General features: G+C 47.1%; 1 protein-coding gene and 2 long non-coding RNA genes across 5 annotated transcripts in view; 2 read left to right on the top strand and 1 right to left on the bottom strand.

The window, feature by feature from the left end:
* LOC148120062 (uncharacterized) overlaps nucleotides 1–26759 on the top strand; it is a 565006-nt gene that overhangs the window by 249047 nt on the left and 289200 nt on the right. The window lies entirely within an intron of this gene.
* Nucleotides 2908–7555, bottom strand: LOC125409159 (uncharacterized). 2 transcript variants are annotated; one of them, XR_007234706.3, is made up of 4 exons: nucleotides 6395–7555; nucleotides 6242–6288; nucleotides 5800–5950; nucleotides 2908–3503 (listed from the first exon to the last, which is right to left on the bottom strand). It is a non-coding gene; the product is annotated as an uncharacterized LOC125409159 (long non-coding RNA). The 2 variants fall into 2 exon arrangements; XR_015734746.1 differs by lacking the exon at nucleotides 6242–6288 and having other exon boundaries at nucleotides 6395–7553.
* Gata6 (GATA binding protein 6) overlaps nucleotides 7732–26759 on the top strand; it is a 31707-nt gene continuing 12679 nt past the window's right edge. Inside the window, exons 1-6 of one of the 2 annotated variants that reach the window (XM_087896256.1) lie at nucleotides 7732–8001; nucleotides 9300–10453; nucleotides 14326–14492; nucleotides 18053–18178; nucleotides 19333–19420; nucleotides 19509–19612. In XM_087896256.1, the coding sequence (XP_087752382.1) occupies nucleotides 9337–10453; nucleotides 14326–14492; nucleotides 18053–18178; nucleotides 19333–19420; nucleotides 19509–19612 (1602 nt within the window). In that variant the 5' untranslated portion in view covers nucleotides 7732–8001; nucleotides 9300–9336. Of the gene's footprint in view, nucleotides 8002–8335; nucleotides 8637–9299; nucleotides 10454–14325; nucleotides 14493–18052; nucleotides 18179–19332; nucleotides 19421–19508; nucleotides 19613–26759 lie in introns of those variants that run through there. The other variant, XM_085676321.2, reaches the window with a different exon arrangement.

The following is a 26759-nucleotide window of genomic DNA, read 5'->3' as shown; positions in this document are numbered from 1 at the left end:
ATTCTGCACGCAGCAAGCTCAGGCCTTTCACTTCCTTCAACAATCTGTCTCATGGCCAGAAGGGACTGAGGTTTGCTGGGATAGCAGAGGTGGCAGGGACCACTAGCATTTCCTGGCCCTCTAGGACTAACTGCTCTTCTGATCCCTGGAGGCTTCTGTCCATGAGGATTCAATCAGCCTCGGCTGACGGACTGGGGTGGAGGGCAGGAGGACTGTCAATCTTGGGAAGCTGCAAGCACTCAGGGTCTTGAACTTTATCAGGTTTGAATGTGTGATTGTGAAAGTAAAGAGCGAAGAAATGACAGCACTCAGTAAATCAAATGGAGATCAGGACTGTGGAAGACCAGAGGAAAACAGTCTCTGGGTCGAAATGGGACCAAGCGTTGGTGCAGAGGAGAGAAAGGCTTTCACACCCACCCTGGCTCTGCTTTGTGGAGGATGCGTCTCTTCCACTGTCTTAGCTACAGGACAGTGTGCTTTGTTGAGGGTTGGAGCACACAGTGGAAGGAGGAAGAAGAGGAGGACTAGAAAGAACAGAAGGCTGAAGATGTCTACAGTGCTCTGTGATGGACCGTGTGCTCCCATGACTAGCATAGCTCCTGCTTGCCTTGGCATTCATGAGGCCCCGGGTTCTGTCTCCCGCACTAAAATAAAGAAAAGAAAGGGGAAGAAATCCACAAAACAACGAAAAATTAAAGTGGGTTAAATCTCCTACAATACTAAACTGAAATATAAAACTTGAGAGTCACTCTGGCCCCCAATGTCTCCACCGGTCTCCTCTGCCTTTCTTAATGGCTGGGACTAATTCACTTCTATCTCTCTCCTGAGAGGAGCTGGCAGGGAGGGCTGCTGAGGAGGCTGGGATTCTTTTTTGAGAAGCCTCAAGATTGCTATCTTGGTCCTGCAGGAGATGCTGGAGTCTGCTGCTGGCTTTTGAAAGGGGGGGGATCGAAGAATGTCTCCTCTTCAAAGGCCCCAAAGCTAGCAAAGGCCCCATGTTTGTCTCACCCCTCGCCCTCTTCCTACCATAATGCAATAAATGAAAGCCCTGGTGCTGGGATACAGAGCTCCCAAAGTCAAGCAGGAGTGCTTTTCTGCGAGTTTATTTAGTCCAGGGGCAGTTAGGTCACACATGAAGTTGAAATTTGGCGCTGTATATGAGGGTGTTTGTAAGAATTCATAGAACTCACCAGGAACCAGTATTACTGCTGAAGCTTTTAGCCTCCAGTGACCTCAAAAAGAGGGGGTTTCTCCCTCTGCTTCTCCCTCCCTCTTCTTCTTTCCTTCTTCCTTCTATCTTTTCCTTAATTTTTAAAAATCACATTTGTGTGTGTATGTGCCCACATAAGTGGAGGTCGGGGGGGGGAGGTTGTGGGAGTTGAGTGTCTTTCCGTGGTGTGTCTCAATGAAACACACTAGGTCATATGGGCAGCAAGCGCCTTTGCCATTTGAGTCCTCAGCCCCCCCCAATGTTTTTTTGTTTGTTTGTTTTTGCTATTTATTTATTTATTTTGAGGCTGGGTCTTATTGTGCAGCCTTGGCTGGCCCGAGACTCCTAGTTCCCCTGACTCAGCCTCTGATCACGGTGGTGAATACAGCACACCCTGGGTTTTCTAAGCTTTATTTTACAGATGAGGGAGCTGGAATGGAGAAGTAGGGTTGTTTGCCCTCATCACACAGAAAACAGATGGTGGTGAGTATTAGGATCTGGCACGGTAGCCCCAAGTCCTGGGCTGGCCCAGAGGAGCTCTGCGGATTCCCTAAGTGGACGAGCTAGAGAACATTTGCCTATTGGAGGATGTCTGCAAGCTGAGTGTGCCCTTTCAGAGAAAGACATGAGCTGCCAACCTGTTAGAGTGTAAACACTTGCGAGCTCGGAGCTGCCTCTTCTGTTTTTCCTCTCTGCCATACATACTCGGGAGGTGTTCTTTTGGCAAGTGGCAGGAAACCAGAGGGCTGCACAGTGGTAGTCAAACCCTTTGGTCCTCATTCTCCGCATACTTGCGACATAACTGAATGGAGAGGTCATATTTCTGAGTAGTAACTTCTCTTGGTCACTCCCTCTCACTGACTCGAGGATGGCATTTATAATTTAGCAAATCTCTCAAAAACTCATTTTTTTTCCTACTTCTCTTTCTCAATCCCTTCCTGGCCTTAGGGAAAAAAAAATAAAAGGGTACATGCTACTCAACAGGGAGGAGGGACTCAATCCAGATCCCAGAATTCATAGGGCCTACATGTCCAGGATGCCAGTCACAACCAAGGAGACCTCATGTCTAGCTCATCCCATGAGGCTGGAAATTTATGTCTCTTGGAAGTAGAACTTCTCTTTTCTTTCCAAGTCTTTTTTGTCTCCCTTTCCAGAGACTGGGTTTGGGAAGGAAAAGAGGAAAGAGGAAAAGTGGTGCCTGTAAGTTCACACCCCAGCATAAGGTGATCACAGAATGAATGAGTCCAGTATCTGCCAGAGAGCAGACTGGGGTGCAGACAAGATCTGTTCATGACTACTGGGACCCCAAAGGACCTCAGCTGTGCCTCGTCCCCACCCCCAACCTCTCTGCTCTGCCTATTTCAAAGAACCAGAAAACATGGAAACATTGTCTACCATCCCAGCTATGCGCTCCCAGTGCTTGCCTGAGTCCTGCTGGCTTCACCCTCAGAGAGGGAAGTGGTGGTTTTGGCTAGCACGTAGCCTTGGGCTTTAACCGTGCTGGGTCGTAATTAGTCATGACTCCAAATACTTAATTTGATCAAACCAACCTCGGAAAGTCTACACCCTTCCTGGGTTCTGTCCCAGGGTGCAGATCCACCACCAGTTCTACCAGGGGATCGGCTCTGCTCACCACCCCAGGACAGGAGGTTTGCTTCTCTGCTCCTAAAGTGAACCGTGGGGAAGGTAGACCGGTATGATTGGGTTTTGTCTTTATTACTCAGTATTAGCAAACAATAAAAACGGCAGGACAAGGCTACATTTCTAATCCCAATACTGCACAGACCTGAGACTCGAGGATCATGAGTTTGAGGCTAGCCTGCCATGCATAATGAGAGACTTTGTCTCAAAGGAAAAGGGGAAAAAAGCAAATGTAAAGCCACTTCGGGTTTCCTTGGCCTTGGTGCTTCTGCAAGCTTGGCAGGAGATGTTTCAGGTCTCGCTGCTCTAGGGACCTCAGTGCCCGCTCCCAAAGTCTAACAACCCTAGGCTCGGGACCCTAGACATTGCCTCAGCTGTAGCCACACGTCCCAGTGGCCCTCTGAGGTCCTGATCTCAGGGTGTTGGGTGTAAGCAGGCTGGGGAGGGAGGTCGGCGCCGGCTGGAATTTCTTTATCGGGATTCTGAGAGTCGCCAGCTTCTTGGCTTCTTTAAGCGATCCCAGAGAGACACCTTTCGATCTTTTGTCAGACGTCTCGGGCCTTAATAGCTAAATTTATTTGGTTTAAAACTGCGATGGGAGACGTGGGGAGGGAAGATCTTTCGTCGGTCATTGGGTGGCCCAGATAACAAGCTTTAAGAGAGAGGGAAGAAGAAAGTAAAAAGGTTAATGGCTGAGGGTGGGCCGCAGGAGCCCAGCGTGGGGCTTTTACGGCGTTGCTCCCTGGCTCCCCACCTTATCGCCACCGCGACTTACCGCCGCGTAAGAAGTACATTAAGTCACGTAAACAGCGCACAGAGAGGGGTACCACCGCGATGACCTTTTGGGCAGCTGCGAGCCCACCTCGGCGTTGAGTCAGAGGCCGGCCGTGGGTAGGGGTCGCCTAGGACTGGGCGCTCACCGGGCGGGGTCCCTTGTGTGGCTTGATTCCCACCGCCCGAGGCCAAGTGGGAGGGGGACCTACACCAGGAATTGGGGAGACCTTCGCTCTTCCACCGCCACCTGATCACGTCTGGAGCGGTTTTGTTTGTTTATGTGAAATTAAAAATAAAGAAGGAAAGGGAAGAAGCGGGATTAAAAGAAAGGAAAAAGAAGGAAGCATCGGAAGGGAGAGAGGGATGAAAGGAAAGGCAAGCATCAGAGTATCCTGGTTGGTTGCTGGTGTTCCATGTGGGGACACAGTCCACCCTTTTACTGGGACACTGGGAAGAATGGAGAGAGCCAAGGTAACCTGTATCGTTGGGTGGATAGTAAGAAATGTGGTATAATCGGCAAGGCTTTATTTATACACGTGTATTTTCTTCTCTTTTTGGAGTGCGTGGGAATCGAACTTACATCCTTGCAAATAAGTAACTTTCCGGTGAATTATAGCCTCAGTCTAATATTTTTAAATCTAAAATTCATTAAGACAGAAATTGCGGGCGTATTTTCTCTCCTTTCTGAATCGACGTTGAAACAGAGAGAAGCTTCGTAAAATGACAAGGTAATGAGCTTAAGTTTGCAGGCCAAAGGTGTATGGCGACACGCGACCAGGCCCAGGTCTGCGGTGCCCCCCCCCCACAAGCCAAGCGCCACCAAGTCCCCAAACACCCCTTCTGTTTCAGCTACAGAGCCCCCGCCCCCTGCCCAATTGGCTGCTGTGTTCCTGCTAGATTTGAAAGGCGACTGGTGGGGTGGCCCGGCCCAAATAAATGAGTGTGTGTGGGGGAGTGGCGTGGCGGGGGAGGGGGGCCAGGCAGTGCCCCAGAATCAGCTTTCTTTCGGAGGTAGACATAAGGCTTGCTCCTCGGGGCGAAATAATTCTGTGCGTAAAGGTTTCGTTGAAGATTAGCAAAACCGGGAAGGGAAGACAGGAGGGGCAAAAGAAAAGGAATGGAAAAGAAAGAGAAACAAAACAAAACAAAGCAAAAAACCATAAAAACATTTAAACTTCTAGGAGTTATCTGGGACATGATGGGGACCATCTCCAGACCTTGGGATTCCCCCTACTTTGGGGTGCTTTCTCTTCTCTTGGCATCCTGAATTCTGCTGGCCTTCCATTCCCCTGGAGCGGCTAGCCTGAGGCCAGTGGGGACGGTTTTGAAACCTGCCTTTGCCGCAAGGGTGTCGTTGCCAGAGTCCGTGAGTCCGAAAGTAGCAAACTGGAGTGAGTTTCCAGGCAGTTCAGGTCTTGTTTTAGCCAGCCGATCGGGTTAAACAGTTTGACTTTACATTATCTGACACGAGAAATTATTTCTCTAACCTATTTCTCGTTCGGAAAGCCAGTTTTTCTTTTACTGTCTGTCTGTCTGTCTGTCTTTCTTTCTTTCTTTCTTTCTTTCTTTCTTTCTTTCTTTCTTTCTTTCTTTCTTGTGACTTTTGTGGCCATGAGAGGAAAAACAATGATCTATCTTCCTCCTTTGTTTGGGGACACCACCAAAATGTTTGGAAATGTGGAAGATAGAATTGTGGGTACGTTCCCTAGCCCCTAGAACCCGAACGTTGTCGAATCTGTCAATATGGTTCGGGCCCTTCACCTCTGTCCCAGAGGCGCCAGGGGCAGTGTGCTCCCTAGGCTCAGCTGCCTAGCGGCTTTCCGGAAAGCAGATCAGTGTGTGTGGGGGTTACTATTGTACTAGGAAATTTACGCAGGGTAACCCCGAACTTTCAAATAAAAACATAAAATAAAATAAAACCCGGGACAAGAATCAAGCTTGCGCCGTGACTCGGTCTCACTCAACCCTGAAGGCCGTTCACAGCCAGGACGCCAAATTTACTTAGATAAATCATTATTTTTTAGCAAAACTGAATTGTAAAAATTGCTTGTAAGAGCAAACTTGAGACATTATTTCTGAACAGTTGAACTCAAAGGAGAAAGGATGTCCAGAGTTAATGAATAGCTTACAAATGAGCAAAATCCAGTCCGCTTTAAAATTTGGTCAGAACTTACCGAACAACCCAAAGCAAGCCGCTGAAACCTGCGGTGGGATTTGGGCCGGCCCGTGCCAGTCTCTTTCGACCCCGTGTGGGTTAACATTCAAAACCTCCGAGTCCTAGTCCAGCCGCTAGCGTCTCCATTCCAGAGTTTTCTATCTCTCAGTCTTTTAGTCCCAGTGACGGGGAGTTGGGGTGGGTGGGGGAGGCAAAAAGTGACGCAGTTAGACTAGAACGGTCGGTAGCAGATTTAAAATTCGGAAGTGTTTGGCCGAAATGTTCAGTGAGAAATGAAAACGCAAAATTCTCGTTAACTTCCTGAATTAGGACTTCTCCCCCCCCACCCCCAGCAAGTTCTGACCCTGACCCTTCTCTGCTAGCGCACAGGTTCAGTTCAAGGAAAGAACTCCTTTCCAGCGAGGTCTCACACCCTCTGGAAATCGTATTTTACAGCGTACCCATGACTCGATGTTCAGCTCTGCTTGGACCCCTCTCCTTCCTCTAACTGGAAAAATAACGAAAATCAATATCAAACGAAACTAAAACGTCAAAAAACAAAACAGTTCAAATGCTTTCAGAAAGATCTATAGAAAGTGTTTACTTTGATTTACCTGGGGTGTGTGTGTGTAAAAATCCATTTCCATATTCTGTCCAATTCCCTTTCCACAATCTTCCAGTGTCCAGCTTGTCGAAAGAAATCCTTTTTGTGAGTGTGTGTAAAAATCCATTTCCATAAGGGAGCTCCTCCTGTCCAATTCCCTTTCCACAATCTTCCAGTGTCCAGCTTGTCGGAAGAAATCCTTTCTGTGAGCCCGAAGGAACAAGACCTTTATCACGGCTGCTGCCTGGGGACGAACAGTGCGTGACTCGCTGCTGACAGATCCACACTGATAACCCCGCCAGTGTTCGTTTCCAGTCCTTGGCCCGCTAAGGGCCGTATCAGTTTGTACACAGCTGTGATAACCGTTTGGAGGTAGCTACTAAGGGGTGTGTGTACAGAGAGAGACTTGGGGGTGGAGAAACGGTGTTTCTCTCTGGGTCCCAGGAAGGTACCCTGCTCCTACCCAACGTGTTGTCTTTGAGTAATCTGAAGTCCAGGGAAAACTCAGAGCGAACGCGACAACCGCACTGGTGTCCCTGGACACGACAGTGTTTTCATCCCACGGCGGTCCCGGCACCTCGTAGATTTAACCTTTCGGGGCACCACGACCCAGAGGTTAGCTGGGGAATGTCGTCCTGAACTCTACAAAACCTCCCAAGAATTTAGTGTATGTTTTAAGAGCAGGGACGAGGTAGGAGTGTGCACAAGGTCACCTTTCCCAGATGACACCCTGAATCCCAAAGGATCCCCACTACATGAGCATCCCGAAATAAGGTCGGAAAAGTTTAAGGTTGGTCACTAGCAACTGCGCGCGGGGAGGAGGGGTTTAATTTGGAAGTGGAGTTGGGGAGATAGGAAGGCCAGTTGGGCATTTTCCCCACTGACTTTAGGGGCGCGCTGACCTAGGAGGTGGCGCGCCTGTTAGCAGCAGCGGTCAGTGAGGGGCTACAAAGACCCAGCTCCTCCCATGCCTAGTTTTCCTCCCCCTTCTGCCCCGGGTGTGACCCGTGTGTGTGTGTGTGTGTGTGTGTGTGTGTGTGTGTGTGTGTGTGTGTGTAAAACTGGGGACCCGAGGATGTGTTCCACCGCTGAATGAATATGGGTCACCGGCCAAGTTCGGCGTGCAGTTGCCTCCACCACCCGCTGGTGTCCCCGAGCTGGGCGCCCCCTTGATGGACTCGCCCCGCTCTGGGGACAGGGCTAGTTGCTCAGTCCACGCCCGCAGGCTGCCTAGCACTTATTGTCTGCTAGGGCTGCGCACTCCCCTCCTCCTCCCCGTCCCCTCCCCACCCGCTTTTTTCTCCTCCCCTCCCCGTTCCTCCTCCCCCCCTCTTCACCTCCACACCCTGCAGCTCAGGGAGAGCAGAGCCGACCCACACACAGCCTGGCACCCTTCGGTGAGCGCTGTTTGTTTAGGGCTCGGTGAGTCCAATCAGGAACGCAGGCTGCAGTTTTCCGGCAGAGCAGTAAGAGGCGCCTCCTCTCTCCTTTTTATTCGCCAGCAACCACTCGCAGACCCCGGACTCGCGCTCTCCCGCCAGCGCCCTCAGCGTCACTCCGCCGCGCTCGGGAGCACCCTCCGCCGCTGCCGTTCTTCACGCAAGTCGCTCGCCCGAGGTTCGGCTGCTTCCCCTTTTGTTTGCCCCCTCTTCCTTCCAACCCCACCAGTCCCAGGCCCTAGGGCCTCCAGCACTCCCGGCCTTTCTCCGGCCGTGATCGCCTCCGAGGGTGTTCCCCTCCTTGACTCCCGGAGGATTGCGGGGACTCCCAGGTTCCTGGGATACTGCGGACCAGGCACCCCCCCCCCCCCCCAGTGCTTATCTGCCCGCAGCCTTATCTCCGAGTTATCTCAGCGCCAAGGGGCGGGAGCCCGTAGTCCATTGGGCAGAGAAACTTCTTTCTTGCTATGCCCGAGTCTGTGCGTGGGCATTAATTTTAGTGTGGTTATCTCCGATGAGCCGAAGTGATTTGGAAAAGCAGCCGGGTAGAGGCCGGCCTGGCTTCCCACCCCCTTCAAGTCTCCCTGTCATTCTTCCTGCTCTCCCCTTAGGGGTGGCCTCGGGTTTGGGGCGGTCTCACCCACTCCCCTCCTGTGTTTCCCCCCTCCTTTTCTCTGCGCTCTGCTCCACCCCGCTATGTCCAATTCCGGAACAATCTGGCTTTTCCCCTCTGGTTGACCACGGGGTGGGCCGGGGGTGGCCTGGCCGGAGTGAGTGCTCGGGCCGGCGGTAGTGACGCGGTCCGTGTCCAAGGTGTGCGGTCTGTAGGCTTGGACGCGGGTGGGTTTCCCACACTACTTTCCGGACTCCTGCGTGTGCCTTGGCGTCCCACGTTCTCTGGACTGGTGGCTTTTTCTAGAGCTCGCCTTGGATTTGGTTAGCGAGGTCCGGGAAGCTCTGAGAAAAAGCGGCGGTTTCGTTTTCGGGGACAGGTTGCCTTCGCTAGCTATTTTCATGCGCGAAACTCTTTCACAGAGGCGTCCTAGGAGAGGGTCACCTACCAGGAGGCAGGATAAGACAGTATTGGCACACATGAAATTTTTTCGTGTCAAGAGTTATTGCTAAGGTGGGGCAGAAGAAAAACCTCAGTCAACTTCGTGGTCACTCCCGGGATGTGGCGCGCCTTGCAGAGGAAGGATGCTATCGAGTGGTGGGCTGGGAGGGCGCGGGGACACGCGTCCTGGGTGACGGAGGAGAACACATTGGTCTTCGAGAACCCTGTGGCTGCTACGCAGATTTCGTTTCCCGTTTTCTAACCCCCTCAAACACGGGGCAGACACAGGATCCTTAAGGCGGGGGGGGGGGGGGATGCCCTAAGCTGGGAGAGGGAGTGAAGCGTGTTGGTAGACTGTCAACGCTTTTGGTAAACCCACTTTATCTATAGTCTTCCTGTCTTGTTCCTCAATCCCACCCCAGGAACCAAAAGTCAGATTGGAGCAGCGCCGGACAGTGGATGGCCTTGACTGACGGCGGCTGGTGCCTGCCAAAGCGTTTCGGGGCCGCTGCTGCGGACGCCGGCGACTCTGGGGCCTTTCCAGCGCGGGAGCCCTCCTCCCCGCTATCCCCGAACTCTTCCTCGTCCTCCTCCTGCTCCCGGGGCGGGGATCGCGGTCCCTGCGGCGCCAGCAACTGCCGGACGCCGCAGCTCGACACCGAGGCGGTGGCGGGACCTCCGGGCCGCTCGTTGTTGCTCAGCCCCTACGCCTCGCACCCCTTCGCGGCTGCCCACGGACCTTCGGCGCCCGGGGTCCCTGGCCCCGGGAACGCCCTGTCGAGTTGGGAGGACTTGTTGCTCTTTACTGACCTCGACCAGGCCGCTACAGCCAGCAAGCTGCTGTGGTCCAGTCGGGGCGCCAAGCTGAGCCCCTTCGCGACCGAACAACCCGAGGAAATGTACCAGACCCTCGCCGCCCTGTCCAGCCAGGGGCCGGCCGCTTACGACGGCGCGCCCGGCGGATTTGTGCATTCTGCGGCTGCCGCGGCGGCGGCGGCGGCTGCGGCCAGCTCTCCGGTCTACGTCCCTACCACGCGAGTGGGTTCCATGCTGCCCGGCCTGCCATACCTGCAGGGAGCGGGAAGCGGGCCCAGCAACCACGCGGGCGGCGCGGGAGCTCACCCGGGCTGGCCCCAGGCCTCCGCCGACAGTCCCCCATATGGCGGGGGTGGCACAGCCGGCGGCGGGACAGCGGGGCCAGGAGGTGCGAGCTCGGCCACCGCGCACGCCTCGGCGCGCTTCCCCTACTCGCCTAGCCCTCCCATAGCCAACGGCGCCGCCCGGGACCCAGGGGGCTATGTGGCTGCGGGCAGCGCGGGCACCGGCAGCGTGAGTGGTGGCAGCAGCAGCCTGGCGGCCATGGGCGGCCGGGAGCACCAGTACAGCTCGCTGTCCGCGGCGCGACCGCTGAACGGGACGTACCATCACCATCATCACCATCACCCCACTTACTCGCCCTACATGGGTGCACCGCTGACGCCCGCCTGGCCAGCTGGACCCTTCGAAACTCCGGTGCTGCACAGTTTACAGAGCCGCGCCGGAGCCCCGCTTCCGGTGCCGCGAGGCCCCAGCGCAGGTAAGGATTGCGCCGCAGTGAGGGAGAGCGGGCCAGGGACTTGGGGCGGAGGAGGGTATGAAACAGCTGTCCTGGCCCCAGCAAAGATTTTGTAAATCAATGGCAGCATACTCAGGCTAGCAGTGATGCTGTGGGGATACTTTTGTTCAGGAAAGAGTGAATGCACACCTATTAGCTCAGGCTTTGGGGGTGGGATGGTGTGCACGGGGCGGGGGGAAGCTTCTTGAGTAAAGACCGGACAATTGAGAAAACTTACCCTTTCGTTTGAGAGATCTGTGGGGTCAGAGCTCCGCATATAACCTGTCTGGTTTGGGTGAGTGAGATTCCAGGATTGGTTGCGTTTGAAATATTGGGTTCTTGATTAGGTAGACAGTCTATTCATTATTCAGTGCCTACGTGAGGAGCTTCTTTGGACGAGAGTATTTAAATAGGACACCCAAAGCCCCAAGATCTTGGCCTCGGTTCCCTCAAGCAATGGGGGAGGGGAGGAGGATATCAGAAGAGACCTAGGTCAGCCAGCCTTGACATTATTCCTAAGGATAGTTGGTGCAGGCTTGGCATCTGCTGGGTGGGACTGGGGATGCAGCTCCCACTTGGCCAGGTGGGCCAAGGTACACCATCCTCTTAAGTGCCAGGAACTATTTAAGTGTAAAGTGAGAAAACAATCGTCAACTACCTTGGAGAGACCTTGGTTTGGAAATGGTCCCGCTGTTAGCAAGAGCAGGTATGAGGCAGGCTTGTGTTCTTCCTCCGCCGCCTTTTATTGAGCCCAGAGTTCATTCGTAAATCCTCCTCCTCCGGGGCTTTCATTCACTGAACAACTTTTTCTATCAGGAAAAAAAAATGTAATGTTTTTGAGGGCAGATAGTCGGTGTTAGGAGGAACGGAGGATACTGGTCCAAAGAATCTTTGCATTATTCTGGGAGCCCCTCTCCACTTTGGTTTAGGGACAGTCCTTTCAGGGCACCTCATCTGTTAGACTGAATGGGGGTGTTTCTCAGCTTTTGCTCAGGAAGTCTAGTGGCAACCAAATGGAGAACCTGATCTGAATAGGGCCTCAGTGGTCACATTGGGAAAGGCCAAGAGACAGGGTAGTTCAGCCCCCACTCCCTTAACTCCTGCACCTTTCCTGCCAGGCTAGAAAAGAGACTTAGGGAGGATGATCCTGTTTCTGTGCCCTTGTGGCTTGGGGCTTGATAGAAAGACCATGTTTAGCTCCCGAGGGTAGAGACCTGGAAACTAAAATTTTTCAAAGAATGAGAAGGGAGTTGTGACTTGGGTGTGGCACTTTTGTCAGGGGTGAGTTTGTGGGAACGGAGTGCTTTCTGTTTGAGGACACCCCCTGCCCTGCCTGTTGCTTGACACACCTTAACATTCTCTCTAAATTCCTTTTCTCTAGGCCTGAGCCACCTCACTTGACTGAGATAGCTTACACAGAGACAGACAAAATCCTATCTCTAGATGCTGAGAGCAGTGAACCCCTTTGAGAAATGCAGTCACAGGCACCACAGAAGTGTCTTCTGGCTTTGAAATTAGCCTATATTTTCCTAGATTATTTCCCCCACCCCAGTCTCTGAGCATTGCAGAGTAGGGAAAAATCTGTAGACTTAAGCAGTTTTTAAAAAAAGGTTGGAGTGAAGGCCGACATATAGGTCTTGCAGTCTGCTAAGAAAAGAAGCAGCAACCAAGGCAGAGCTGGATAGAAGGGTGGTCTCAAGTTTGATCACACAGGCATTACTGCTTCTTTACCTTCATCCCCCTCTGCCAGGATCTCCCTGTATAGCTCTTGGCTGGCTGGCCTTGAATTTGCTGCCATCTTCCTGTCTCCACAATTTATTATTATTATTATTATTAGCATCATCATCATCATCATCATCATCATCATCATCATCATCATCATCATCATCCTCCACATTTGGAGGTTGACTCTGTTGTCAGTCTCACAGTTGAGGAGCTTTCTTGCATGCGCCTGCTTCATACCCTTTCCCTGCCTGGTGGATAGATCTGAAGTAGTTCACACTGAGATGAGCTGAGGTCCTCACAGCCCCATCCTGAACTTCTTTAAGCTCCTACTGAGCAGAGCGCCATTCCTTGGTGAGTCCAGTAACCACACCTGATTAGAGTCTGTCACTTCCCAGGAGCTCCCCAAGGGACCACTTAGGATAGAGGTGCCAACCTCCAGTGCAATCAGGTTTTATGATTACAGTGTATTTTCTTTCGTCATTTTAGAATTATTGCTGTCTGAACCTTGCTGAGGGGCAGAAAAGGAACTAGACTTTTTAAAAATTTAGTTAAAAAAATTTCTAGAACTTGAAATTTTATCTCTGGGTCTCCAGAGGATTATATTCTACCTAGGGCATCCACACAGTCTCTAGGGAGCCTTTTTATTGTTCCTAGCGGGTGAATGAGGCCAGACCTAGGGCTGGGTTTTTCCAGGGAATGCCCCACTCTAGAAGAGGGGCTGGCTCTCTTATAGGTAACATTTTAAAGTCAACAGCAAAGACAAATGCCTTGTTTAACTTCAGTGTCCTTGAAGTCCTGAGTATTTTACTGATTACCGTGGTCAATAGTGGCTTTTAGGGCGGAGAAGAATAAATCTTTGTGATGTGTTTTAAGTTCCAGTGTCCCCAGGATAACTTTGAACTCATTTGTGTGGGATGTTAGTTTCCTTTACATCTAAGATATAACTCTAGAAATGAAGGACACTCTTTTTTTGGTAAGGTAAAAATTAATGGTAAAAGCATTTTAATGCTAAAACCATATTTAGATATCTTTACCACATTACTGACTGTCGAAAAACTATGAACATCAGGGGAATGGGGGGCATAGCGCTATGCTGGCAGGATACTCTTCAAATAAAAGGCCAAAGCGCAGTGTTTATTCACCTTTATAAGTGACTTGACTGCTTCTCGGAGAATGTCCTACCCTGTAGCAGAAAGGCTCCACACAGACAGATCCGTTCTTACAAAGTCTGTATGTAATAGTGGTCAGCTTTAGAGAAGGAATCCTTTCGTGCTTTACCTCCTTGAGGAGAAATAGCAGATGCTATCATTTCTGCTAATTAAGATTATTTTTGATTTGTTTTTAATTAGCCTTAGCTTAATTTCAAATTCCAAAAGTAACCACATAATCTGAAAAGATGGAAACCTATATTTAAAATACATGTTTAAAATATGCAGTCTGCTAAGAAGAACCATAGAACCATATTTAAAATAGATTTTAGATAGAAATCAGAATATTTCAGTGTTAGATCCTTATGACATGAAAATAAAATGTATTCTCTATGCTTAATAACCTGCCTTTCTTCTTTCCAAGAAAAACCTTTATTTTCTTATTTATAATTGATAACTAATCAATATGAGTGCTATCAACAGTATTTTAAATACGTTTTTTAATGGAAGAAAAGACATGTAAGACGAAGTGTGATGGGCACAAAAATACTTTCAAATTACTTGGTAACAATAAACGGGCAGTGAGTCCTGGTTATTTGTGGGTTTTAGGGGAGGTCAGCAATCAGTGATTGTTGCAAAGCTCGCTTGGGTTTGATTAAGTTGCATTTTATAATTAGGACGACCTCAGTTTTACCTTAGACAGCCCGGGAAGAGCAATAAAGCAACCGGAGCGATCTTCTCCAGGTCACATCATTTTCAGGGCCTCTGACTCACTGGGGTTTCTATTGACCCCACCGCGGGCTGGGGGGGAGCGGGGGTAGAGTTGGGGAAGGACCCTGGAGTGTGGGTCAGTGGTCAGCTGATCCTAGGCGGCCAAGGCCAGGTCTTGGTGCTTTGAGGATCCTGGGGCTCGCCTCAAACTTCTGATCACCCATTTGGGGCGGGCGACCTCACTGTTTTCTGGTTCTCGATCTCCCACAGACCTGCTGGAGGATCTGTCCGAAAGTCGCGAGTGTGTGAACTGCGGCTCCATCCAGACGCCGCTGTGGCGACGAGATGGTACAGGCCACTACCTGTGCAATGCATGCGGCCTTTACAGCAAGATGAACGGCCTCAGTCGGCCCCTCATCAAGCCGCAGAAGCGCGTGGTGAGTGTCACTGCAGGGTGCGGGACCTGCTGTACCTCCACTTTCCCCCTCTCTGCCCCCCCCCCCCCCCCCCCCGCCACGCCTGCTCGCCAGAACTCCTAAGACAGGTCTTTCCAAGGGACAAAAAAGAAAAGTGTGGCTTGTAGCAGTCTCCCTTCCGCTCCCTCCCTGTACCAGGGACTGAATGAAAAACACAAGGCAAGCTAGTGTCTGCTGCTGCATTGCATCTTCAGCTCCTGTGCTGCCTCTTTTTGTTTTATAATTTTTAAAAAGTACAGATACATATTTACCTTGAGATACTCTTAGCCAGTGTCCATAATGGATACTCTAAGAAACTGTGGCTGCAGGTAATGTCCTCAGCAAATGTAGGCAAGGGAAGATGGGCTTTGTGTCTCAGGGTTGATTTCAATGCCTAAATGGTCAACCGGAAGCCCCACTTTAACGTGGTCAGCACAGCCTACCTCTCTGGGCAAGCAGTTCTTCCGAGCTGCCTACCTATCTGGGGCAGCTGCTTTTCCTTCCAGAGCCCTATTTTGTTCCGATTCTTGTCTTTTAAATTGTCCTGAGTATGGTGAAAATGTATTTGCTCAAACATTAGTTATTTTGAAATCTGACGATTCTACAAGAAAATGTCACAGAACTTGAATGTCTCAAATTGTAAACTTTCACCAATTCAAACATTTACCGTCTTTAAAAATAAGTATGGGGAATTCTTAATTTTTCTGTGATTAAGCTCGTGTAGTCATTTGTTAGGACATTTAAAGCTGAAATGAAAAAGCAAACTTTCATGAGCTACACCTTAATACTAACTTTTGTCTAGTCCCAACTGATGGCGTTCTAAATGCCATTTAAAGTAGATGATTTGCAATTAGATGCCAGACATCTTAAGGACCCAGGTAATTTATTTAATTGTTATACTCTAATTAGCAGAACAAATGCTATACATGTTGTTTGTGTTAACTAGATTAGAGCGAAATTGCATCACAACCTACGTCTGACACCTTAAGAAGGGGCAATTAGTTTTATGATTGTTTTGTTTTTAATGCATTTAAAATAAAGTAGCTAAGGTTAATTTAAGTGGAGCAATTTCTCCAGTTTAGGGATTTCTTTAAAGGGTATCCTTAAATTCAGAATGTGATCAACTCACCAGCTTTTGTAATCCTTATATGTTTTATTAAAAACAAAGTAGTCAGAAACTATTCCATGGAAATTCTTACTTTCATTTAAAGCATGAACAATGAAACATTACTTTCTGGAGGGAAATCTTTATTCTTGTGGAGTCCTAGCTCTGAAAGGTAACATTGTTATTTAAAACTGGGCAAAAACTTGGTGAACGAGCAGTAGCTTTGTAGGTTCTTGTTGAATTATAAATTTGATCAACTAGGCACTGTATTTTGATAGCACCATTTATTTCATGCACGGACCAGTAAAACTTGTTATCCACAAGAAAAACAATTTAAATGTCTGTGAATCAATTAGTTTTCTTTCTGTGGCAGGTGTCTTGGCAGTAACCAAGGTCAGTCAATACGCTTTGGGAATGAGTTATAAATGATACCAATTGTAGGGTGTGTCACTATCAATTAGTTCTCCTTGTGGGCTTATACCTTTGGTAGGTCTGGCTTAGTTCTCAGAAGCAGAGTATTGAACTCCAGTTTGTTAAACCAGCAGGATAGAGCCAATCATCCAATCACCATGAATTTGAACTTGTAATAAGAGGTTTATGGTGTAGCTTGAATTCCTTGTCAGTGAAGAACAGAACCGAGGTTGCTGTTAGCAGACGGTTTACAGCTCACCCACCTTCATTTCACATCTTTATGGAGACTGCCTTCACTTGTGATCTGCAGTTGAGAATCATAAAGCTCTTTGTTGGAATGGCAAATTCTGATAACAATTTGCTCCACGCTGGCTCTAAATTCCACTGGAAACTGTCATAAATGACCTGTTCATAAAGCAGTCATCCTGCCTCCTTCACTAATTTCATGTTTATGTAGAGAAACCCCAAAGAAGGGGGAGAGAAAAGTCTTTGCCAGAGTGTAGGTTTTGCTAATATTTTTGTTGTTGTTTTAGCAAAGCTATTTGTCAAGTTGTTCTATCAGCAAGTGTTCTGAATTCTGAGAATTAGTAGCTCCGAGTTCTTAGGAAGGTTGTAGGGGTCATGAAAGTGCCTCTGGCTTTCTAGAACAGGTGTGAGCTATAGATGCAAAATCCTGTTTTATCAATTATATTTATGTTCAAAAATCTTGAAATCCTGATTCTCTGACCCATGAATATCCAATGTATACCCAACATCTTCTCTATTCTTTATAAAATGGATTATTATTTTTCTAAAATGAACTGAACCTGGGAACCTTTGGAGTTCTATCACCTAAAATTTGCTTTGATTCCCACATTTTCGCTTAATATAAATAAGCATATATATACTAATATCTATTAATTATGTATAAGATGTGGTATTGGCACAACCTGTTTTTAGTAATTTTAAACAATTTATATTGTGTAATCTAAAAAATCATATTTTGTCTTTCTGAGAGAGGGTAATGTTTTCATCCCCTTCCACAAGCTTATGTAGGGGTATGGAGGAAATACATTTCTTCGAGAATGTTAGGGCCATAAAGGGTAGCATTAGACAGGACTTGCCCTGGTGATACCAGTTAACTATTTATACGAAGAAAAATTGGGACAAGTGAAGGTGTGTCAATATCACCATATACAAAAGAGCGTTAACACGAAAAGAATGTTGTCAAATGTGCTTGAATCTTGTAAAACAGACACAACAATTCAGGCACCAGAGCGACAGTTACAGGTAAAGATCCCCAGCTTTTCTTTCTCACTCTTCTTTTTTTATATAGTTTCTATTTTTTCTTTCTCTCTATTTTTTTCTAGACAGGGTTTCTCTGTGTAGCCCAGGCTGGTCTACAGCTCAGAGACTGTCTGCCTCTGCTTCCCCAGTGCTGGGGTTAAAGCTGTGCTCCCCCACCAGCCTGACTCTCACTCATGCTTTTATGGTTTCGGGTTGATTTTTCTCTACATGTGCCTGAAAAATAGATGTAGCTATCGCCAGTTCTTAGATGACCAAAGCCATTTAGCACACTGGCAGCTATAATTGTGTTTTGTGACAACCGAGCAGGCTGCAGGGTTTGTATTTTTGTTGTTCTAGAATTAAGATCTGTTTGGGGCAACTTTCAGAAAATCTAATTTGTCAGCAATAATACATGGAAACCTGAATTCTTGGAGGAGCAGCCACCATGGGAACATGTGTGATGCTGGGATAACTTTGCATGGACAATGTACGGTTGCTTCCAGGTTATCTGACAACTCTTAGTAACAGGCAAGGGGAGACTCACCTGTGGGATCAAGCACACTATGCAGACCTCAAGATTTCTGGTCCAGAAACGTCTGCCTACTTACACTTCAGATTTTGTTCTGAAGGGACATTTCATGTATAACTGGAAATAGGATTTTTGTTTTGCTTTTTGTTTAAGATAGGAGCATGATATATAAAGCACTGAAATACACAAAATCGTGTTTCTCGGCTTAGTGTCTTCCATGCTGTTTTCTAGCCCTCGTCGCGGCGGCTGGGACTGTCTTGTGCCAACTGTCACACCACAACCACCACCTTATGGCGCAGGAACGCCGAGGGCGAACCCGTGTGCAATGCTTGCGGACTCTATATGAAACTCCATGGGGTATGCCATTGTTCCGTTTATGAGCGCATACATTTAGTACCTAAACTGTATATTTTCAATTATAAGGCAGATGAAAAAGCAAATTAAAAAAAGGTAAAAAAAAATGATCTGAAAGTGAAAAACTGAGCATATTGTGTATACACGGCATTGAATCCAAAACTGTAATGTGAGTACTTCAGTCACCAAGGGGCCAGGAGATAACACACAACCAGCTAATCTGACACTGACATTTTTGGTGAAAACATCCTGATTTTAGTAATATAAACATGAGTCAGGTGTGGTAGTGCGTGCCTTCAATCCAAGACCGCCAGGGCTACACAGACAAGCCTTATATCAAGAAGAAAAAAAAGAAATGTAAAATTGACAACAAAATAATGATTACTATAGATCTTCAGCTTTAAGAAATTTGACAAAGACTTTTGTTTGAAGAAGTTACCTTTGATATCTTCAGTTAGAGTCTATACTTCATTAAAGGACTGTGGAGGTTATTATAAATCTCAATTTTTGTCTGGTTTTTGAGACAAGGTCTCATTCTATAGCCTAGGCTGACCTCAGTCTCAAAGCCCAGGGTACTGTGTCCCCTGCCTTAGCCTTCTGAATGCTGGTGCCCTCCACATCAACCAGTAGTCTGGCTAATAATGGCTCAGTTTACAAAGGCAATAACCTGTGTTTTAGGGAGAAGGTATTTGATCTCTTTATTTAAAAGATATTAAAAGTAAATATTCATACAATAAATATTGTCTCTAAAATTAATGTATTTCAGATAATAACTGTAAGGGTGAAAAGATTAAATTGTCCATGGTAAACTATATTTTTTTCCCCTGAATGAATCTTTATTTTGGGAGAAAAGGGTAAATCTCTATGCATTTAGAATAGATATATAATATTTATATGTATTATTAATATCTATCTATCTAGTTATATTGAAATTTACACCAAAGTCTTTATTTTGTTTAAAGCTGGGTAATGTGGCTCCATGTGCTTTCCGAGCACCCCTGAGTCCTCAGTACTGAGAAATGGATGGCTCACCTCCGGCGGTCCTGGAGGTGGAACCCATTCTGCCACTTTCCTATAAGGGCTTTGAGTACCAAAATCACATCTTTTGTCTGTTTCCTTCAGAGTGATACTTAGGTATTTCTGTGGACATTTTTCAGGTGCCTCGGCCACTTGCTATGAAAAAAGAAGGCATTCAAACCAGGAAACGAAAACCTAAAAACATCAATAAGTCCAAAGCTTGCTCCGGTGAGTGTAATAAAATTCCATTTTATCTGGAAAGTGTTTTCCAGTTTAGACAGCAGAGGCAGATGTACTCACAGCTCATCTCTTGCAGGTAACAGCAGTAGCTCTGTCCCTATGACTCCAACTTCCTCCTCTTCTAATTCAGAGGACTGCACCAAAACCACTTCTCCTTCAGCACAACCCACTGCCTCAGGGGTAAGTGGGAACCATTTGGGCTGCCTGAGAAGACTGTTCTGTATCCAATTGTTTTAAATTTTATCTTATCAGCAGTATAATAACCTGAACCAACAGTTTAGTGAATTGCTACCTAAGAATAGTTTTTAGAGGAAATTATATTTGAATGTCAACAAAATGGCAAACTTTACAAAAGATTCAGATTGATTGTATTCACCTCCCCCCTCCCACAGTTTTGTGTTTGAGACAGGGTCCCCTCTCCCACTGTCCTAGAACTCTTTGTAGACCAGGTTGGCCTCAAACTCAGAGATCTACTTGCCTTTACCTCTGGAGTGCTGGGATTTAGGTGTGCACCTCCACTGCCCAGCTACATTTTCTTCCTTCCTTCCTTCCTTCCTCTTTCCCCAGTCAGAGTCACTATGTATTCCAAAGGTAGATTAGAAAAATCGACGGGAACGTCTGTCAGCTCCAGTTTTGCTTTCTCAGATCTGTACAAGGCAAAGGTCGTGGCTATTGTTTCCACTGTCCTTCCTGTAACCTGTGCCCTCTTCCTGGGAGTCCTTGCCACCTTCCAGGGGTCACTGATTCTGCAATGATGCTTTCTGGGTTCTCTCACTGTGGTGAGAACTTGGTTTTACCTAGAGCATTTCCCCACTTTAATGTCTCTCTGGCCTCCCTCAGCCTTTAGTCTGAGTTCCAAAAGGTTTTTTTGTTTGTTTGTTTTTGTTTTTTTGTTTTTTTTTTTCTAGGCAAGATACACTAGGTGATTTCCATTGCCACTGAGGTTATCTGAGATACTCCCCCAGCCTACGGTTGTGTGGCTGGTACTAGACTAGGAGCTTGTTAGCTAGTAACTATTGGCTATATTTAATTTGGCCCTGGGTTGTTTAGGGTACTTTAAAATACTACAGATTTCTAAGCCACACCCTGGAGTTTTTTTTTTTTTAGTCAAAATTTCTGGGTGTGGGGCCTAGGAATTTGTGTTTCCATACAATAGCTGGAGGCCAAACCGAAAGTGTAGTCCCGGAGGGTTAGGAACTGCAAACAGGCTTGCTGTCTCAAGCCCAAATTAACATATTTAAGATATTTAACATATTTAAATATCTTAAATGATATTTAAGAAATATCATTTCTCTGGACCAGATTCCTTCAATGAAAACAGATTTAAATGATCATTTTTCTCTGAGACTGTCAGAGCTAGGAAAGCTGTAGCTGGCACGCAATGCATTCTATAAATGTCTGCTCAGTGACCACGGCACTGACACTAGGATGAGAAAGGCTTCCACGTTGTTTTTTATATTTGAGGTTGTGTCTCAGACCTGTGTGGCACAGAACCAAGCTTCCTTAAAGTGGCCCACTTGCTTCTGCCAAAACAGACAAGCATCACGCTACTCAGTCTTCTAGCTGGTTCTGTTTATTGCAAATGTTAGGTTAAAAACTATTTTGAACCCTTATAAGTATGAATGAATAAGTATGAATGCATGCCTGTGTGTGTCTGTAGTATTGCATGTATGCATGATATATGTGTAGAATATTCGTGTGTCCAGGATGTATGTATGCCACCATACACATGTGGAAATCAGAAGACAGTGGAGTCTGTTTTTTCTTTTTCATGTGGATTAGAGGGTACAATTCAGGTAGCCAGACTCTCAGCAGGCACCTTTTTCTGCAGAACCATCTCTGGCTCCTGTATAAATTAAATTAAATTGGAGTGTTGTATGCGACTCCAAACATCTGAAGTGGTAATTAGATTTTGTTATTTGTTGGAAAATGATTATTTCCACTCCTCCTCCTACCCCAATCATACTGTGTAGTTAAATGAGGCAAATGTTGCTTTGGTTAAGGAGCAGCCAGGTTTGGGGCCACTGTGTCTTGTTTCCACCAACCACAGGTTACTGTGAAGACAGTGTCTGGTCTCAGTGTTCATGGGGAGGCCTCTGTGTTTGCTTGGGGAATGGTGCTATTGCAAATGGAGTCAGGTTTGTTCTTGTGCTTCTGTGATGTAAAAATTCAAAATTGCTTTTAATAAATCCAATCTGTTGGAAAGAACAAGAAGCTGAAAAAGGAGCCTAATGTGACTCATCCACTCATCCTAATGTGACTAATGTGGATGAGGATCCTGGCAGCCGTGGGCTGCTTCTAGGCTTGTTGTTAGTGGCTTGGGTCCTTCAGAGGAGAGATCAGCATCGGACTAGAGACCAGGAGGCTGAGCAGCAAGGGTTTCTAGTGGGGACTCCTGAGAGGCCTTTTACAAGGCTATAGACTCGCAAGCTTCGATCCCCGAAACCTCCATGTGGTGGAGCTGCTTGGTACCACCTGCCATCTGTCCCTGGTGGCCTTGCTTCCTCACTCGAAATCCTGGCCAGCCTCCTTTGGAGAGTACCAAGCTGCCATCTAGATGAGCAGGCTTTCTTTGCATGGCAACCCTACCGTAGCTGTCCCCATAAGTTGCTCCTGACTTGACTACAAGGAGGGCTCGTTCTGGCCTCTTGGTTTCTCAGCACCTTCCAGTGCCTTCTCTGGCTGCGCTGAACCTCTGTGCAGAGTGAGTGGTCAGTGTGACAGTTGTGGAGAGGATACTGGGAGTCAGGTGTGAGCAACTGGCAGAAGTATCTTTAAAGGGTGCTGTGCTGACAGAAATGTGTCTTCTCCATCTGAGCCACATCTGGGTCTGCTGGTGAGCAGTTACCGCCAGTCTACTACAAATTCTATGAAATACTTTAGTTGAAGAAAACGTGAGCTTCCTGTATAAGGTTGTTTGGCTTAGGGTACAAATCTCCAAAGAGTGGGTGACCCCCATTGATTTTCCATTGCTGCCTGTAGTCATTTGTGTAGTAAGATTCGCTGTGTGGTGGTGGTGGTGGGGTGATGAAACAACTGGACTGAAATGGGGGGCGATCTCAGGTACCATCTCCATAGATGGGGGGCTGGAGCCACAGTTGCTCTGCTGAGAGGCAGAAACCATCTGCCTTTCTTTAGTGCTTATGAGCTACCAGGAAGACAAACACTGCCCGGGGCTGCAGCACCTCCACCCACTCCATCTTCTCCTCGGGCTCCCTCTAGGAAACCAGTGGTGGCAGAACTGAAGTCAGCATTTCTAGCTGACTTCTTGCCTGTGGACCATTTACATGAGCACCAGGTTCCTGGGTTCTCTTGGGACCAAGGGACTCCAAGGGACAGTGAGGCTGTCTTGTCTACTGCTGTAAGCATGAGCCAGATCCCAGATCCTTTCCCAGCAGCACTGGAGTGGGAAGGTGTCCTTTCTGTGCTATTTAATTTATTGTTGGTGTGTATTTTTGTCGTGTGTGTGCATAGGCTACCGTGAGCAGAGCACAACTTTGGGAAGTCAGTTCTCTTCACTGTGGATTCTCGGGACCACACTAGGTGGTTTCCCAGCTGGCCATCTTACTGCCCATTCTTTACATGTTTTATTATTTTCTGGTACTAGGTTTTGAATCCAGACCCTTTTGGATGCTATGCAAGTGCTATACACTTGATGTCCCCAACTCTTTTAAAATGTAGTTAGTAGTTTTTACAAATTTTTAGTTTTTACTGAGACAGGGCCTCATTGTGTAGTCCTGGCTGTCCTGGAACTCCTTCTGTAGACTGGGATGGCCTTACACTAGCCGAGATCTAACTGCCTCAACTTTCCAAGTGCTGGGTTTAAAGGTGTGGGTCACCATGTCTGATCCTTTAAAATGTTCTTAAATTTTGGCATCTTCCTAATTTGCCAGGCTGGTCCTGAACTCTACATATATGCCAGGCAAGCCTCCTGACTGCCACCATTCCTGAGTAGATCTATCTTCTGTCATGCTCCAATGGTTCATTTTGTTGGTTCACTTTCTGATTTGTGTTTTAATGAGCCCTTTGTCAGTTTGGCAATGGTGGTGCATGCCTTTAATCCCAGCACTTGAGAGGCAGGAACAGGCAGAACTCTGAGTTCAAGGTCAGCCTGGTTTACAAGAGTTACTTACTGACTGCTCCAAAGCTACAGAGAAACCTTGTCTCAAAAAACTTAAAAAAAAAAAAAGAGCCCTTTGTCTGGGAGAATAAGAGACTTTTGGTGAGTCATTCAGTCATAACCTGGTCACTCCATGACTCAGTTTCTCCTTGTGGGAAGCTGTATGTTGCACTGGTGCGGGGTGCCTGGCCTGCAGGAAGAAGGGAGGCAGTGTTTTCCACTGGCCTTGGAGACTCCCTGGCACGCAGCCTGGCATTGATAAAGGAACACAGTTTCTTACCTGCGTTTGTTACCAAATATGATAGGATTAATTTTCATAACAATGATCTGTCTTACTATGGCTACATTTTTTTTATTTGTAGGTTTATTGAAAAACATTTTTTTAATTTTTGTTTTTAAGACGGCTTCTCTGCATAACTTTGGGGCCTGTCCTGAAACTAGCTCTTGTAGACTAGGCTGGCTTCAAACTCACAGAGATCCACCTGCCTCTGCCTCACAAGTGTTAGGATTAAAGGCATGCACCACTACCGCCTGGCAAAAAAAACATTTAATTGACCCAAACTTATACCAGAATTTGGCATTTATTCTCCATGGAATACTAAAATGGTAAAATTTGCTGGACTTAGTGGTACTTGCCTTTAATCTCAGCATTGACCCTGACCTCTGAGTTCAAGGCAGCTCTAATCTACACAGAGTTCCAGTTCTGCTGGGGTTACATAGATAGTGTCTTAACAATTTGTTGTGACTGTGTGTAGGAGTGTACACCTTGAAAAGTCTGGTGCATCTCTGACTTTATGGCCAGCCTCGTCAGAGTGAGTTCCTGGACATCTAGAACTACACGGAGAAATCTTGCTTTTAAAAACCTAAACAACAACAACAACAACAACAAACCCTGAAAACAAAAAACAACACAAAACAGAAACAAAGAACAAAATTCCAGTTGTTGACTGAGTTGTGTAGATTCTTCCTTCCTTCCTTCCTTCCTTCCTTCCTTCCTTCCTTCCTTCCTTCCTTTTGGATTTTCGAGACGGTGTTTCTCTGTAACCTGCCTCTGCCTCCAGAGTGCTGGGATTAAAGGTGTGTACCACCACCGCTCTGCTGGAGTAAAATGTTAAAATGTTCAGTTTTAGTGACTGTAAGTAGTCTTTTCTCCCCTCTGACTTAAAATGTTAACACTGGAAAATGCTGTGTGTGTGTGTGTGTGTTTGCTTATGACACCCATCTGCCTAGAGTGAGTGACCCATATCTGTAATCTCAGAACTTCAAAAGTTGAGGCAGGGGAATATTCAGGTTAAGTCCTGCTTGGGTTATAGAGAGAGTTAATGTGCGAGCATAAAGGATCAATGAATGTATTTCGTGTGCCTAAAAATAGTATCAGTAATTACTTAAAGACTTGAGTATATTGAAACTATAATATTACAGTCATCATTAAACCTGTAACACTGCACTCTGTCACTGGTAAATTTCTAGTTGCCTTCTGCTTTGCTGGATGATGTTGGGAAGTATTGCTGTATGGGAGGTAGAGGAGAGGAAAAGGTCCCACACCTGGGATTGTATTTAACATGGAGGCAGTGGTGAGTGGCAGGTTCACATACATGGTCTTCTCTGTGGTCATATTTGAAAGTGCCATGAGAAGCAAAGTAGTAGAGGGGCCAAAGGAGGGAGCAGTCAGCTCCGCTTGCAGAACGGGAAAAGGCCTTATGGATTGGGTAGATTTTATTTTGCATATGGCTGTGTGCTTGTTGTGCGTGTGTGTGCCTGGTGCCCAAGGAGTCCTGATTTCACGTAGGTCGACCTTTGTAGACAGCGATGACCTGAACCCCTACTGATCTCTACTTGTTCTTTCCCAGAGCTGGGGTTATAGCCTCCATGCTTCACTAGTTGGCTAGGATTATTTTTCTTATTAAAAAAATTAGTTCTTTGAGAGTTTTGTACGAGGTATTTTGTTCATGTATCCCTTACCCCTAGTTGGGTATGGTATTTGCAAGAATGGAAAGCTGGTGAGATTGGCTAGTTGGTAAAGGTGCTTATAGTCTAGGCTGAATTTGAATTCAGTCCCAGGGATTCAGGTGGTGAAGGGAAGACAGAACCTCCAACAGTTGTCCTGATTTCCACACTAATGAAATGGAATTCACATGCAAGCAATCCTCCCAATAAATTAAAAAAGCAACACGTAGATACAGCAATCATGGCCCCAAAGGTCGATTGTTTGGATTTGGCATGACTAGAATACAGGGGCTGTTTAGACATCAGGAGTACGAATCAGGTTTTTTGAAGGGGGGGGAAAGGCTCAAAGTAGATTTTTAAAAATATTTCATAACCTCCTCAAATAAGCAGCAAGAAGGGCCCAAACAATGCTCATTTGTGAATTATGAACTGTTGCTAACCCTGGCTCCATGAGAGGTGTGTTGTTTCTGTGTCTACGTTAGAATCCAACAATGACCCCGTATTTGGTTGGGAGTATCTGGTAACTGAAGTAAACAATGCCAGCAGCTGCCACTTGCCTGCTGCATGGCTTGTTTTCCTTCTCCCCTGGAACTAACACCTTACCTTGTAGTTTCTAAACCTCAAGCTTGACGGTGGGAGGACTGGGGAGTGCTGTACCCCATAACAAGTAGGAGTTCTGGCATGTTGGGTGTGTTGGGACAGGTTTCCTCATTTGATCTAGTTGGTGACACACACACACAAAGAGGTGGAAGCGCCTGAATCTCATTGGGCACTGTCTGGGTCGTGGTGGTCTCCCCTCTTGGATCAGTTTTGGGATATTAAAAGGTGTTGATGCTGCTCTCTTTCTGGCACTCCTGGGCTGCTCTGTGCCCCACCTGCCCTCCTTCTCTGCTGAGGACACCCCTGGGCTGTACACCTGCTTCTCATCATCAACAGTGACTTAGGGACAGGACAGGAGAGAGCGTACGTTACTCTACTTGAGGTTCTTTCCATGGACATTTGAGAAAAGATTTATTTTATATGTCTGAATATTTTGCCTGCGCGCACGCACGTGTGTGTGTGTGTGTGTGTGTGTGTGTGTGTGTATGTCTGTATGTATGTATGTATGGATGTATGTGCTGGGATGAAAGTCATGGGAATTCTCCTACCTCAGCCCCCCTGGTGTGGATTACAGACATGAACCATCTTTCCCAGCTTGGATCTCTGCTGCTTCATTGGGAAGTAAAGCTGTTTATTATTATTCTTTATTTTGCATGTGGG

Source organism: Myodes glareolus, chromosome 13 (genome assembly GCF_982192425.1).
Source record: "Myodes glareolus chromosome 13, mMyoGla1.1, whole genome shotgun sequence".
Classification (NCBI taxonomy): Eukaryota; Metazoa; Chordata; class Mammalia; order Rodentia; family Cricetidae; genus Myodes; species Myodes glareolus.
The sequence above is the reverse complement of the archived record's forward strand: the minus strand, read 5'-3'. Positions and strand labels throughout refer to the sequence as shown.